The 15376-nt window shown below is 40.4% G+C and overlaps 1 protein-coding gene across 6 annotated transcripts in view; it reads left to right on the forward strand.

Annotated features, from left to right (window-relative positions):
• RYR2 (ryanodine receptor 2) overlaps positions 1-15376 on the forward strand; it is a 767906-nt gene that overhangs the window by 419342 nt on the left and 333188 nt on the right. For all 6 annotated transcript variants that reach the window (XM_030335594.1, XM_030335595.1, XM_030335590.1 and 3 more), the window contains exons 18-20: positions 9717-9835; positions 10181-10314; positions 11782-12023. In XM_030335594.1, the coding sequence (XP_030191454.1) occupies positions 9717-9835; positions 10181-10314; positions 11782-12023 (495 nt within the window). The remainder of the gene's footprint in view (positions 1-9716; positions 9836-10180; positions 10315-11781; positions 12024-15376) is intronic.

Below are 15376 nucleotides of genomic sequence, written 5' to 3' on the forward strand. Positions count from 1 at the left end.
TAATTGCATCTGCCAGCATGTTTGTAGGGACTAATATTTCACAGAGAGGCACACCTTTCTTGTTTCTTGAACACTATAATGAGCACATTGTGTGGCCAAGGGAATATTTTTTTAAGTTTCTTTATTTATTTTGAGAGAAAAAAAAAGAGAGAGAGAAACAAACAGCAGTGGAGGGGCAGAGAAAGAGAGAGAATCCCAGCAGGCTTCATACTGTCAGCCAGAACCTGATGCAGCGGCTCAAATTCAGGAGCCATTAAGATCATGACCTGAGCCAAAAATCAAGAGCTGGACGCTAAGGGGCTCCTGAGTAGGTCAGTTGGGTCACGATCTCACAGTTTCTGGGTTCGAGCCTTGCGTCAGTGTGGAGCCTGCTTGAGATTCTGTATCTATTCCTCCTCTCTCTGCCCTTCCCCTCCCCGTGCTCTTTCTCTCTCTCAAAAGAAATAAACTTTAAAAAAAAAAAAAAAAGGAGTGGGACGAGTGAGTTTAGGGCACTGTGATGAGATGTCATTTGTATTACCTCAGTGGATTCCCAGGTACTTTGTGAGGTCAGTTCCGTTATAATTTCCATTTTACCAATGAGGACTTTGAAGCTAGGAAGCTAAGAGGTATGATCTTTGCAAAGCCAAAGGAAAGTAATGCAGCCAGGACTGAAGTTTCGTGGTCTGGAAAGTTCATAAGAGCAGGAACGACGTCAAATTTTGTTCCTCTTTTTACTCCAATCTAGAACCTCACACGACAGATAGCCCATTTAATGAACTAAATGATAATTGAACAAATAACTGGGTGGGAAACACCCAACAGTAACCAGCAAGATAAGAATATCTTCAAATTATTTGTGATTCCTTGTCTGGTGCTCAGCACTCTGTGGGTTTTGAGATATAGCAATTTATACAATTATTTTGCTAATGCATTCCTGATATTCTGCCCTTCTGTATATGAATAACACTGTGGTATACCTTTATCTTCACGAACTTCCACTTTTATTTTCCTAATTTTGTCAAATTGTGTTATATTTCAATCCTTGCCCCTTTTTTCTCCCTTCTCAACTTCATGTTAGCTCAAGATTTAAAGAGCTTATTTTCTTCTGAAGCCTCAAAACCATTATAAAACTTTGAAGTGTAGAAAATGATGTGTTTTCTCAACTTGGCTTGAGGCCGCATCTCTTGGCATTGTTATTTTCAAGACATGATATTTTCAGATTAAAAAAAAAAACTTTAATGTTTATTTTTGAGAGGGACACAGAGTATGAATCAGGGAGGAGCAGAGAGAGAGGGAGACACAAGAATATGAAGCAGGCTCCAGGCTCTGAGCTGTCAGCCCAGAGCCGGACGTGGGCTCAAGGTCACAAACTGGGAGATCATGACCTGAGCTGAAGTCAGATGCTTAACTGAGCCACTCAGGCGCCCCCCCTGCCCATGCCTCTCTATATTTTCATATTGAAATCAACTCGGTCCATTTTTTTTGGAGGGGGGTGAGATATGGAAACCCTATTTAGTGTTTTTCCTTTACAAGTTAGTGCTGTGTTATAGAAAGAAAGCAAAACGTACATTGCTTCTTTTGTCCCTTTCTATTTGCTTACAGAAGTTAAAAAGCACATTCATCAGTTTATCTCACGCTGAAACTCAAATAGTTTCTTGACTTCAAGTTTGTACCCATTTTATTTATTATTATTATTTAATTCTTTTAATGGTTATTTATTTTTGAGAGACAGAGAGAGACCACGTGAGCAGGGGAGGGGCAGAGAAAGAGGGAGACACAGAATCTGAAGCAGGTTCCAGGCTCTGAGAACAGCGAGATCATGACCTGAGCCAAAGTTGGACGCTTAGCTAAGCCACCCAGGTGCCCCAATTATTATTATTTTTTTTATGTTTACTTATTTTTGAGAGGGAGAGAGAGAGCAGAGGAGGGGCAGAGAGAGAGGGAGACACAGAATCTGAAGCAGGCTCCAGGCTCCGAGCCATCAGCACAGAGCCTGATACGGGGCTCGAGCTCACGGACCACGAGATCATGCCCTGAACCAAAGTCAGACACTTAACTGACTGAGCCCACCCAGGTGCTCCAAGTTTATACTCATTTTCAACAAACCACAGATTACTCTTACTTCTCTCAGTGCTTCAATCTGTGACATGCAGAATTCACTGTTAACATTAAGAAAGATGTGTTGTAATTATGGTCTGTTTTGATTGGTTGCTCACCTCCTGCTATTTGTTCGGCACGGGCCTAACACTGATTAGGGAGAGCAAACTAACCTCTCCACTGGCTCAAACTAGAAGTTTCTGCTACTTCTAGGTCCACATTCATGCCCAACCACCAAAGAAGGACAGCTTGGTTGCAGTACATGATTATATCACTCATTGGCAGTTCCATTTAAATGAATGGGACAAGGGATGCCTGGGTGGCTCAGTCGGTTAGGCCTCTGACTTTGGCTCAGGTCATGATCTCATGGTCCGTGGGTTTGAGTGATGCATCGGACTCTATGCTGACAGCTCAGAGCCTGGAGCCTGCTTCCGATTCTGTCTCTTTCTCTCTTTCTCCACCCCTCCCCTGCCCATGCACTGTCTCTTTCTGTCTCTCAAGAATAAATAAACCTTAAAAAACAATTAAATGAGTGGAACAGAATAACAGAGACATGCCTTTACAGGACTCCCTCAAGTGCACGGGCCCAGGAACAAGTTAATATGTTTGTACATAACTCAGATTCTTTCTCTTCTGGCCTCACCTTTGGTATGTTGCAAAACTCCTCCCAAACTACTTAGACCTTCTGTCAACATGGAGCTAGCTGAACTTTTCTTCTGCCTTCTCCAACCGCTGCCCACTTTATTTTCATGTGTTTTTCTTTTTCATGATCTTAATACCCAGAGAAGGGGTTCCTGTCAAAGGAGTGCTTTCTGCCTTTTTGAACATTGATTAGACAGTAAGTCTACTTGGTGTAATCTTTCATGGTATTTTTGGCTCAGCAATCCTGTTGTCCCCAGAATGTAGAGCTGTCTTACAGTTCTGTCTTTGCCCTAGTTGTGTCTGCCTATCTTTCCCTCATTGTCTAACAGACCAGTCTAATTTCCCCTGGATTTCCTAATTTAACTGTTTTATTTTAAAATCTAGCATCGATTTCATTTCTTCATGCTGATCAATAAATATATTCCCTGAACTTTGCTTGTGATCAGTGTTGACCATTCAGTATTTCCCTACCTTTCCCTGATTTAAAGTTTTTCATCTCTGTTTCAAAAGAAGCATATTTCTAATATTTCCTTGATGATCCTTTTTCTAAATTTCATTTCTCATTTATGTTATTTTGTTGCAACCATAAAATAATTGCAGATGCTTACATAGCTTTCTAAAAGCTTTCCATGTGTTACTCCTTAAAACAGCCCCCCCCCCCAGAGTGGGTAGCATTATTCTAATTCTCTTTTAGAGACGGGGGCTCTGGGTAGCTCCTGGGTAGCTCAGACGGTTAAGCATCTGACTTCAGCTCAGGTCATGATCTCATGGTTTGTGAGTTCGAGCCCTGTGTCGGGCTCTGTGCTGACAGCTCAGAGCCTGGAGCCTGCTTCGGATTCTGTGTCTCCCTCTGTCTCTGTCCCTTTCCTACTTGTGCTCGGTGGCTATCTCTCAAAAATAAAAATAAAAAGTAAAAAGTTAAAAAAGGAAGGAAGGAAGGAAGGAAGGAAGGAAGGAAGGAAGGAAAGAAAAAGAAAAGAAAGAAAAGAAAAGAAAAGAAAAGAAAAGAAAAGAAAAGAAAAGAAAAGAAAGAAAGAAAGAAAGAAAGAAAGAAAGAAAGAAAGAAAGAAAGAAAGAAAGAAAAAGAGGAAGAGTGACTCTGGAACACAGAGAGGTTAAGTAACTTGCCTAAAAATTTGCCAGGACTCAACTGTGGCACATTGGCTGGAGTCCATGGTTATAACCACTATGTAATATGACAGGATAATAGTAATACCTCTTACTATTATAATTCTTCATTAAGCCTAGTAAATATCCAGTGCTCCAGTCCCCTTATCAAAGGATAACAGTCCATAACCTACGTCGTTACTGCATGCAGGAACAGTCTCCTGTAACCCCTATAGACAGCTCTGGCTTGTGTGTTTCATGTTCTGTGTTGCCATGTTACTTCCCAGTGTCTTTCCCCCACGTCTTTTTACTTGAGTCACTTTGTTTACATTTAATTATCCAAGGTGGAAAATACAACTTCCCTTATTTCCATTTGCCCTCATTGAGCCTTGGGGATATTACTAATAAGGTCTGACCAAAAAGTTACAAAGGATTTTTTGGGGCACCTGGGTGGCTCAGTTGGTGAAGCAACCGACTTCAGCTCAGGTCATGATCTCGCCATTTCTGAGTTCAAGCCCTGCGTCGGGCTGTCTGCTGATAGCTCAGAGCCTGGAGCTGGTTTCAGATTCTGTGCCTCCCTCTCTCTCTCTGCCCCTTCCCCACTCCTGCTTTGTCTTGCTCTCTCAAAAATAAATAAACATTAAAAAAAATTTTTTTTAAATGTTACAAAGAATTTTAACTCCTAGGTAGGGAAAAAAATAGAAAAGCAACCTATGATTTGAATAATGTGGAATTTGTGGTTTCTCTAATCGTGACTGTTGCTGTGGATATTGCAGTTCTGTGTGCGTTACCTGCGCTGTGTCCCCAGTGTTTCTGTCACTGAGGGACAGTCTGATTCATACTGATTAGCACCCAGGTTGAAGCCTTCTCTTTGCTCGCCTCTTAGACTAAGAGGCTTCCGTGTAGAAATTGTCAGGTGAGGCCGTGTGCTCTGTCAGAAAGCTGTCCGGGATCCTTACCCATGCGTAGAGCAGAGATATAAAAGAGAAGTCCTTTCCCAAAGCTGAATAATGCCCACATGTGCAGTGAGAACTAGGTTCCCTCTAAACCCACATACGCCTCGGTGTTCTGAGATTATAATTTTTATTTTCGCAAAACACGCGTGACTGTGGTTGAGAAAACACTTTCTGGAGAGGGTGTGTCGGCATCGTCTCTCCATTCTTCACTGGTCTTCCTTGCCCCACACTAGCCCCCTGTGCCTGAGCGGCTGCCGGTCTGGTTCTGTATATATTTTGCTCAAATGTGCAAGACTTACCATGAACTCGTGCCTACCGAGGATGGGGCGAGATCCCTAGGCTCGATTATTCCTGGTATGTGACGTCAGGCCAAATATAGCACTTCTGTTCCGTGGTTTGTTTCCGTACAGACGCTCAACAAGTTTTGTTCAACCTTGGACCACCCTGCGCATGACCCATTGTAGGACTCGGATGCTTCCAGTACCATGAGGTTATTTCCAGACATTTTATTACACCCTCAGAGATCTTTCTTTCTCATGAACCCTATAAAGAAAAGTTACAGCCACAAAAGTTTTAAGGCAAATAGCTAAATATTTCATGTATATTACATATAGGACTTACACCATTTATTTTGAATTTTGTGTATGACCCCCACAGAAATAGACTAAAGCCCACAAAAATTCTTGTTAGTCAGTAAGTCAAAATTTTCCCTGTTGAAATTAAAGCACAAGTAAAGTAATCCTGGAACTAAGAAATCTACATTTTCCATCTGTGTTCTATCATCTGTCTTCCCTACCTTAAAAAATGTATTTTAATATTAAAGTTTCCAGATGTAAAATATGCCAAAGTAGCTATTTTATATACTCTTCACAGTAATGACTCTTGTTATATTGGGTAAACCTAGCATAGGCTTATTTAGTTTAAACTGAAGGTATATACTAATAGTCCGTTTATATTCATTCACTTAATTCAGTTGGCAAACATGAGATGGGGCTCCCTGGGCCAGAGTGTGATGGGTGACCAGGAAGCAGATTTCAACACATGTCTGCTCTCCAGAGCTCATTCTCCAGTGGGAGATTGAAATGAGCATGAATTATTTTAATACAGTGTGATCAATCCTACAAAGAAAGATAATTCATTCTAGGGTGTTGGGAAAATCCCACTGAATGAGGTGACTTTCTGACTTTGCAAGATGATTCCCATTTTGCAGCCCCAGAAGAAGGGAGTGTATTTTAGTCTGAGAATAACATGTGAAAACATGGAAGGTGGGGCAGAGCCGACAGGCTCCCCCTGAGCCTGACAGGCCTTGATTGCCAATGATCTTACTGCCTAGAACAGTGCCTGGTAACTACAAAATAAATGTTTATAACGTGCAAATGTATTGTAAATATACGAGCACCTAAGCATATTTATAGTATGTACTTTGAAGTAAGAGTATACTTGAACCGTCCTTTGTAGGAGGAGTTGGTAGGAGTTGAGGCAGTAGAGGAGGGTTGGGTCATCTAGGGAAGGAGCTGGCATACAGGGGAATGGGCTTTGACCTTAGATGGAACTGGAAGCCAGAAATTCAGAAATGACGGAAGTTTTTAGCTTGGACTTAGATTTGGCTTTTAGAATGGGCCGTGGACCAGAGAAGCAGTTGCATGTATAGATACAAAAACGGTATTGTATATTCAGTTTGGGAAGAGTTGAGTTGGAGGCACTTGGAGACCATTCTGGATGAAATGTCCACGAGATGATTAGGAAGTGGTACTTGAAGTCAACTGGGAATAGTTAACCTGAGTTCTTGTTGCCCCTCACTAAGCCATACCATACATAGCCCTTACATAAACTCTTATAATTCGGGTGCTCTGTGTGTGGGAAAGGGTAGGTTTGTTTATGTTTATTCTAAATTTATGAAACGAGGGACACCTGGGTGGCTCAGTCGGTTAAGCGTCCAACTTCAGTTCAGGTCATGATCTCACAGTTTGGGAGTTCAAGCCCTGCATCGGGCTCAGTGCTGACAGCTCAGAGCCTGGAGCCTGCTTCCGATTCTGTGTCTCCCTCTCTCTCTACCCCTCCCCTGCTCTGTCTCTGTCTCTGTCTCTGTCTCTGTCTCTCTCTGTCTCAAAAATAAACAAACATTAAAAAACATAAAAAAGAAGCTCTGTGTACTCATTTCCTGGAATTCATGAAATATGGGAAGAGAGGTATCTTGATCCAGCAGCAACCAGCACGAGCACTCTGGTGTACTAACTCCTGGTGTTTTTTTAAAGTACGTATTTTATACATAACATATTTGACATAGTTGCAGTCATAATGCATATCCCATTGTGTGTCTACTCTTGAAAGTTTACATTATACGTTATGTATTTTGCATGTTCTTAAAATTTTCACTGAAATCATTTCTGTAAACTTATTAAAACTTACAAATTCAGATTGCTTTTTCTTATTAGTTTGCATATGTGTATGTTTGACAACGTATTGTATATTCTGGTAATATGGTTATGATCTACCAAGCTTTAAATTTTTTCCTTGAGAATCTGGCAATAAGTGTTATGCACTGTTCCCATTTCTGGGTCTTATTCAGTGTGTTTAGAATTCAGTCATCAAATCATCTTTAGGAAAGTGTTGCCATTATAATATTTGTTAAACCTTGTTCCTCTGTCTCTTTTTTCCAGACATATGTTGGCATGATTTACATATACACACAATAGAGTCCTTCTAGCTGGTCTTTTTTTTTTTTTTTTTTTTTGAAAATGAATCTTTTGCTATTTCCAAATTGTTATCTTTTAGGAATTTCTTACCACAAAAAATAAAATTTTTTATTTTTATTTCATAAAACATTTGCTGTTAATTCCAACAGTTGAAAATAAAAGTCGTTTCCTCTGACCTTTCACTATCAGACTTGAGGTAGTCAATCCTTTTCGACTAAGTAGATTATTTGTTGGATATGATGTAGCAGCATTAAAGAAACATATTTGATTGAATGTTAAGCCCCAAACTCTGGAAGCCTTCTATTAAAGTCTGCAGAATATGAGAAGAATCAGATTTGTTTTCGTGTGGCCATTCCTGCATTTTGTGATATGTGCTGTGCATTTTCAAACTCTAGTCTTAAATCTTTTCTCATATATTCAAGGTTTTGAATGCTGTTGGTTTTCACACGTATTTACTGACAAAGAGAATTTATTTTTCTTGGCCTTTTACTTGCCAGTAAATATATGATGCTCTATGGACCGTAGGGCTGGACTTTGCAGCCTCAGCTCTACCTCTTTAATGCAAAAGCAGCCATTGAGGAAATGTGAATAGATGAGTGTAGAGACACAGTACAACTTTCTTTTTTTTTATTTTTTTTAATGTTTATTTATTTTTGAGAGAGACAGAGTGCGAACGGGGAAGGGGCAGAGAGAGAGGGAGACACAGAATCTGAAGCAAGCTCCAGGCTCTGAGCTGTCAGCACAGAGCCTGACGCGGGGCTCGAACTTCCAAACTGCGAGGTCATGACCAGAGCTGAAGTCGGACGCTTAACTGAATGAGCCCATTTGCAAATACGGGCAGCTGCCATGGGTTCTGCAGTAATAGGTAACAGGGAACAAACAAAGACGTCAGGCTAAAATATGACCAATCTGCTAAAAACGCTCTTCCCTCTCTATTATTTTAGTTTATTTTAGCTCAGAATGAATGCGTTTTATTGCTCCATTTTTGATACCAGAAACTTTCAGTTTAAGTACCCTTACAGAAACATCTTCTTTAACTACCCATCAGCTTGTATTATTTTCTCCTATCTTGGATTTTTAGCTGGCATGGATTGTTGGAACATAGAAGTTGATTTCGAACTACACCAAAAAATGAACTCATGTTTGGGTACTTTTTTTTAACTGAACATACATTCATACCTCAACAAATTAAGTCATTAGTGTAGAAATTAGCATTAATAGCCCTTGTCCGATAATGGATTGGGGTTTGGATCAAGTATAAGTTGTGACAGCCACGTTCTACCATTACTTCCACATTCTGCCGTTTGTAAGCCTGCGCGCTTTTCTTTTCCAAGAAAGTGAACTCCTCTGGAGATGTATACACCTTTCTGCGGATTTCCCTTGGGCCCTTTGTGACACCTTGTATCTCTCAGATCACATTTTCTCAGTGTTCTATCTAATTACTACAGGTGGCCTGCACTCTCATTAGCGACAAAGTAAGCTTGCTCGGAAACCATGAATACGTATGTACACATTCAGCTTTCCAAATTCACACTAAACATTCCGATCCAAAACTTATTTTCTATTCTCTTTCTTCAATTTTAAGATAAGAAAGGGTAAATTCCATTTTATCTTCTCTGATGGCTGACACTTTAAAATACCGCCATCCTTAATCAGGTTTTGTATGTTGTATAGTTCTCTGTATTTTTGTATTCTGTTGTTGTGCAAACTAAGAAATGTTTTCTGCCATTTACCTCCGGGGGAATGTAATGATCTGTGTGGGTTAGAATGCATTGTTGTAGGGTTATATTTTCAATGCTGAGAAACTTCATAAGCTGGTCCTAACCTACCATCTACCTGTACTGTCCTCTACTTGCTCTGTACTCCAGGCACCCCAGGTATGTCCACCATTCAAGAATTCACCCAGCCTTGTACCACCTTAACCTTCCTGTCTGGAAAATGGTCATGAATGTGTTCTCTGAGGCTCGACTTAAGGATGCTTTCTTTTGTACCTCCCCAGGCAGAGTTACCTGCTTACTCTGCTAACACTGGCTTTTCCTCATTAAACTAGGACTTCATCATCTTCAGTGATCAGTCCCCTGTCACAAACATCACCTGTCCCTAATCACAGTGCCTTGTGACAAGCACATTGAGTGCGTAATAATTACATTTTGCAGAATGAACACATAAAGGAAAGGCAAGACACTGATCATCGCAGACTCTTTAATCATCTTTTCTTTCTTGATTTTCTCTTTAGGTATTCTTGAAGTTTTGCACTGTGTGTTAGTAGAAAGTCCAGAAGCCCTAAATATTATCAAAGAAGGACACATTAAGTCCATAATCTCCCTTTTAGACAAGCATGGAAGAAACCACAAGGTAAGGGAAGCATTTTACTGCCATGAATGAACTCTGGCATACTTTTAAATACATTTTTAAAATAAGAGAACTTATAGAAGGCGTTTCAAGTGATTCATGAGTATTTTTCATTTCTTAATTGCAATCATAATATTATTTAGCGCTTATTTTTTTTTTAGCACCAATGGGGCACCGTGCAATTCTCAGTTGGTATGTAAGAGAAACTTGTAAAGTCCACTTGTGAGTGGACTCATGGCTGCCATGCTCAAACGGCTGGGTCAGAGGGAATGTGTTTGTGTTCACAAAAAGTGCTGGGATACTTGAATCTGAGAAGGGACTTAGCTGGACGTGATTGCTCTTTTTCAGGTTCTGGACGTCTTGTGCTCTCTCTGCGTCTGCCATGGAGTAGCGGTCCGTTCCAACCAGCATCTCATCTGCGACAATCTGCTGCCGGGAAGAGACCTACTTCTGCAGACACGTCTTGTAAACCACGTTAGCAGGTAGATTCACAAGGACAACGTCACCAAATAGGCGGCATAACGGAGCGATTCGTGTTCTGGCTCTATAGCTAAGGCATCCTACGGTCCGTTTGTTTTATTAGGATATTTTACGTATTCCCCCAGCGAATAGTGCAGTTTTTTCTATTAGTCAGATGGTATAATAATCATAATCATAATCATAATCATAATCAATCATAATCATAATAGGTGAACCAAGCAGAATATGCATTTATCCCAAAGATGTAAGCTTTCATCCACCCTCATGGTTCTCACTGATGTCCTCGGGAGCGGGCTGGCCTTTATACAGGGACAGAGTTGTATATACTTACGTTTTGTGCTTTCTTAGAATATGAACAAAAGCACTACACTTCAATGCCAGTGTTCAAGTGGCCACTGTGTATAATAAAAAAGTTGAATCGGGATGTCCAACATATGATAAATACCGTAAAAAAAAAATAAAGCTGCGTTTTTGGTTAGACATTCCCTCCAGGGTTATCACACATCCCTGTATGCCAGACACTATTCCATGGACTTTCTGTGTATTCCACACCGTGTTTGTACTCGGTTCAACTAGTCCAGCGGGGTACCATTGTATGCGTTTCGTAGATTAAAATGTTGGACTGGAAATGGAGCTCAAGTCTAACTCTGGAGACTGAGCTCTTAAACACTGAGCCATGCTGCCTTCCTTATACGAAGTATAATAATAATAATAATAATAATAATAATACAGATTACAATTAAGAAAATAGTATGTGTGATAGTAATAATTTTGATATACTATATCTAGCAGCTATCTGGGAACTATCCCCCACCTTACCCTGTTTGAAACAAAAATGTAGGGTTTGGTGTATATTTCTATATTGTGTTTTTTAACACAAGTGATTTAAGAACTTCCTGAGTGGCTGTTTGTATAATAGACGTGCTGTTATTGAGAGGTATTTCCTGAGATTGTCACCAATCTTTACCGTTCACATAGGGTCTAAGTCCCTCAGGAAGCAGAATTAAATGCAACTCCCTAGAAATTCCTCTGCCCTCAGCGAGGCATGGAGAACAACAAAGCTGATTATCACTCTGGTTCCTTTACCAACAACATGGCTCGCTTCAGCCTCGTTCCCTATCTGACACAGAGCTTAGTTAGGGAAAATGTCTAAGTGTCCTGAATAACAATGCCATGGATCCAAAAGGCCTGTGATACTGAGTGTCCCATCTTGAACATGATCAGTGATATGAAATATGCAGAAGAGCAATGAAGAAACAATAATCTTAGACTCCTGAGCGATATTTCCAAGTAATCCGAAAAGCAAACACCAGTTACTGACTGTTCACCGTAAGGCTGGCTGTCACCAGCCCCCGCATCAGCGACTTAGTAATTTTGTAGTACTGAAGGAAAACATATATTTAACATATTGCATCTTGGAGAAAGGTTTGTCCGGAGTTTCTCATGTGCTGTTTGTCTCTCTTTAAAAGCATGAGACCCAATATTTTTCTGGGCGTCAGTGAAGGGTCCGCCCAGTATAAGAAGTGGTACTATGAGCTGATGGTGGATCATACGGAGCCGTTCGTGACTGCCGAAGCCACTCACCTGAGGGTGGGCTGGGCGTCCACCGAAGGGTACTCTCCCTACCCTGGAGGCGGTGAGGAGTGGGGTGGCAATGGAGTTGGAGATGACCTCTTTTCCTACGGATTTGATGGCCTTCACCTGTGGTCAGGTCAGCACCCTCTGTGTCTTCCCCCCGCATCCGCATGAGAAATCTGTTGCCCTTGCTCTGTGTTTCCAAAAGCTATCGGTGCTGTGTGTATAATCAAATACGTTTATTATTCAGAAATTTAACATGGAGGGGCGCCTGGGAGTGGCTCGGGCGGTTAAGCGTCCGACTTCGGCTCAGGTCAAGATCTTAGGATTTGTGGGTTTGAGCCCCGTACCAGGTTCCGTGCTGACAGCTCGGAGCCTGGAGCCTGCTTCGGATTCTGTGTCTCTCTCTGTCTCTGCCCCTCCCCCATTCACAGCCTCTCTCTGTGTCTCAAAAAAAAATGTTAAAAAAAATTAAAAAGAAAAAGAAATTTAACATGGAAGCAATGAGTGAGAATGTTAAATAAAACTCAGAGGGAGAGAAAGAAAACTCTTACAATTATAGTACATTTCCGAAAGACTGTACTGTTGATGAACAGTATGTTAGAAAAGTGGCGTTTTGATTCACAAATCAAGTGCAAAAAAGAAAAAAAAACAAATGTATGTGTTTCCTACTTGCTTTAGCAGGTGTGTGCAAAGCTTCAGCTTCCAATATAAAAGCCAAAGAACAGATCCCAGAAAATAATTGGGAGAAAGAGCCTAAGTTCCACCTCCTGGTAAATAATGTTATGTCAGGAATCCATCATCTGTGAAGTGTATTGTGGGGAGTCAGTTTATTTTTATTGTTTTATTTATTTATTTTTAGCATTTATTTATTTATTAATTTTTAATTTTTTTTTCAACGTTTATTTATTTTTGGGACAGAGAGAGACAGAGCATGAACGGGGGAGGGGCAGAGAGAGAGGGAGACACAGAATCGGAAACAGGCTCCAGGCTCTGAGCCATCAGCCCAGAGCCCGACGCGGGGCTCGAACTCGCGGACCGCGAGATCGTGACCTGGCTGAAGTCGGACGCTTAACCGACTGCGCCACCCAGGCGCCCCAGCATTTATTTATTTTTGAGAGAGAAAGAAAGAGCATGAGCGGGGTAGGGGCAGGGAGCAAATGTGGGACAGAGGATCTGAAGTTGACTCCGGGCTGAGAGCAGAGAGCCCAATGCGGGACTCGAACTCATGAACTGTGAGATCGTGACCTGAGCCAAAGTCAGAAGTTTAATAGACTGAACCAGCCAGGCGCCCCGAGGAGTCAGTTTATAATCAAATGACACTTTGTGTGGAACTGTTTAAAAATAAATATATAGTTCATTTCACCAGCTGTCAACCTGAACTTGGATGGTTGAGTGTACATTAAAAATGATACTCATTTATTAATGCTTTAGAGTTCTAATCGCTTATAAAAACTTAAAAGTTGAATTAAATCTAAGAGTTTATGGTAATGGGTTTGTGAATCAAAGCACTTTGTGCAGCTGTAGTTTGTCATGAATACTTACTGATTTTTTCCTTTATTCAGTGCCAGTAGCTTAGTAGTCTGGAAGACCTGAAGCTGCATTTCAGATATTTTTGGGGGGGAGTCTTTAAGATTTAGTATAAAATTAATACATGATCAAAAACTCAAATAGTACAGAAGTGAAAAGTCCCTAATATCTCCTTCCCTTCACATCTACTTCCTAAAGGCGTCCCCTGTTAAATTTTGAAATACCTTTCTGAATTTCTCTATTTATAAACAAGCATATGTCTATAAGTGGCAGGCATGATTATTTTCAGGATACCACATTTAGGAGTGCAAAAATATAACTGAAGAAAAAGAACATCTTAAGCAACAACAAAGAAAAAAATAACATCTTAGTCTTTGAGTACTAGTTTTATCAAGTGGCAGAAAATATTTGTCAATGCAAGGGAAATGCAGGCATTTCAGGGTTCTCTCTGTCAAGTAAGGAGCTTGGCTGAGATTTTTCATCCTAACGTGGGGGCCTGTAGTTGGGGCCCAGGGAGCAGTGCGCCTGTCTTAACACGCAGTGGATTGTTCTGGCCTGACTATAGTCAGAGCTTCTGTTCCTGTAGTATGCTTTTCCTGCTGACCACACGAAGGCAATGACCACTAAGTTCAGAAGGCCTAACAAACATAAAATAGGGGTAATGTCTCTCTCATAATACATTTTCACTCTCACCCTTCAGTTTTCCTATCTTCTCTCTTTACTTCCTGGTATGCTTCCGCATGACTTGGGTACTCAGGTGAATGAATGAAACGTGTTAACTTGTTTTCCCAGTACACAGAGATTAGGGGAGAGGGGAGATTACTCTGATAAAACAATGCTGAATTGGTTCTAATTATTTTAGCCGTATAATGCCACCTTACCATTTTCATTTTTGCATTTAGCTTGAAGCTTTTTCTTTCAACACACAAAAAGAACCCAGTGCTCATGGAATTGACCTGTAATGCATTATACTTTTTATTATGCAGTCTCTGTTAAATAAAACAGCAGCAACAACAACAACAAAAATATTCAGTGCACCTGTGAACATATATCACTGAAAGGAGGATAGGTTGTGGAAGTTCAGGAGAAAATCATTTGAAGCTTTGTATCAGGAGAAAACATTCAATTGCTTTTTAAATGGCAAGGAAGTACGCACTGTGTCTTGCCTGTAGTTGAAAGGTGTGGGTTTTTTTCAGCTACTGGGATCTGTCAGTCAACAACAAAAAGAAATAAAAGGCATCCACCTTAGTAAGGAAGAAGTCCAACTTTCACTGTTTGCCGATGACATACTATTATATATAGAAAACCTGAAACATTCCACCAGAAAAAATACTAGGACTGATACATGAATTAAGTTATTCACAGGATACAAAATCAATGTGCATAAATCTGTTGCATTTCTGCACACCAATAATGAAGCAGCAGAAAGAGAAATGAAGAAAACAGTCCCATTTACAATTGCACCGAAAGCAGTAAGATAAAGCTAAGCAAAGAAATAAAAGACCTGTACTCTGCAAACTGTAAAAAATATGAAATAAATTTAAGATGACACAAATGGAGAGACATTCTATGCTCGTGGAATGGAAGAGCAGATATTGTTAAAATATCTGTGCAACCCAAAGCAATCGCATTCGGTGATATCTCTATCAAAATACCAATAGCATTTTTTCCACAGAACTAGAAGAAAAAAAATCCTGGCATGTGTATGGAATCAGGAAAGACTCCAAATTGCCAAAACCATCGTGGAAAAGCAAAGCAAAGCTGGAGATATCACAGTTCCAGACTTCAAGCCATATTACAAAACTGTAGTGATCAAAACTATATGGTACTGGCACGAAAATAGACACATAGATCAGTGGAACAGAAGAGAACATCCAGAAATAAACCCATAATTATATGGTCACTTAATCTTCAACAAAGCAGGAAAGAATATGCAATGGGAAAAAGACAGCCTCTTCA

Source organism: Lynx canadensis, chromosome D2, assembly GCF_007474595.2.
Source record: "Lynx canadensis isolate LIC74 chromosome D2, mLynCan4.pri.v2, whole genome shotgun sequence".
NCBI classification, from domain to species: domain Eukaryota; kingdom Metazoa; phylum Chordata; class Mammalia; order Carnivora; family Felidae; genus Lynx; species Lynx canadensis.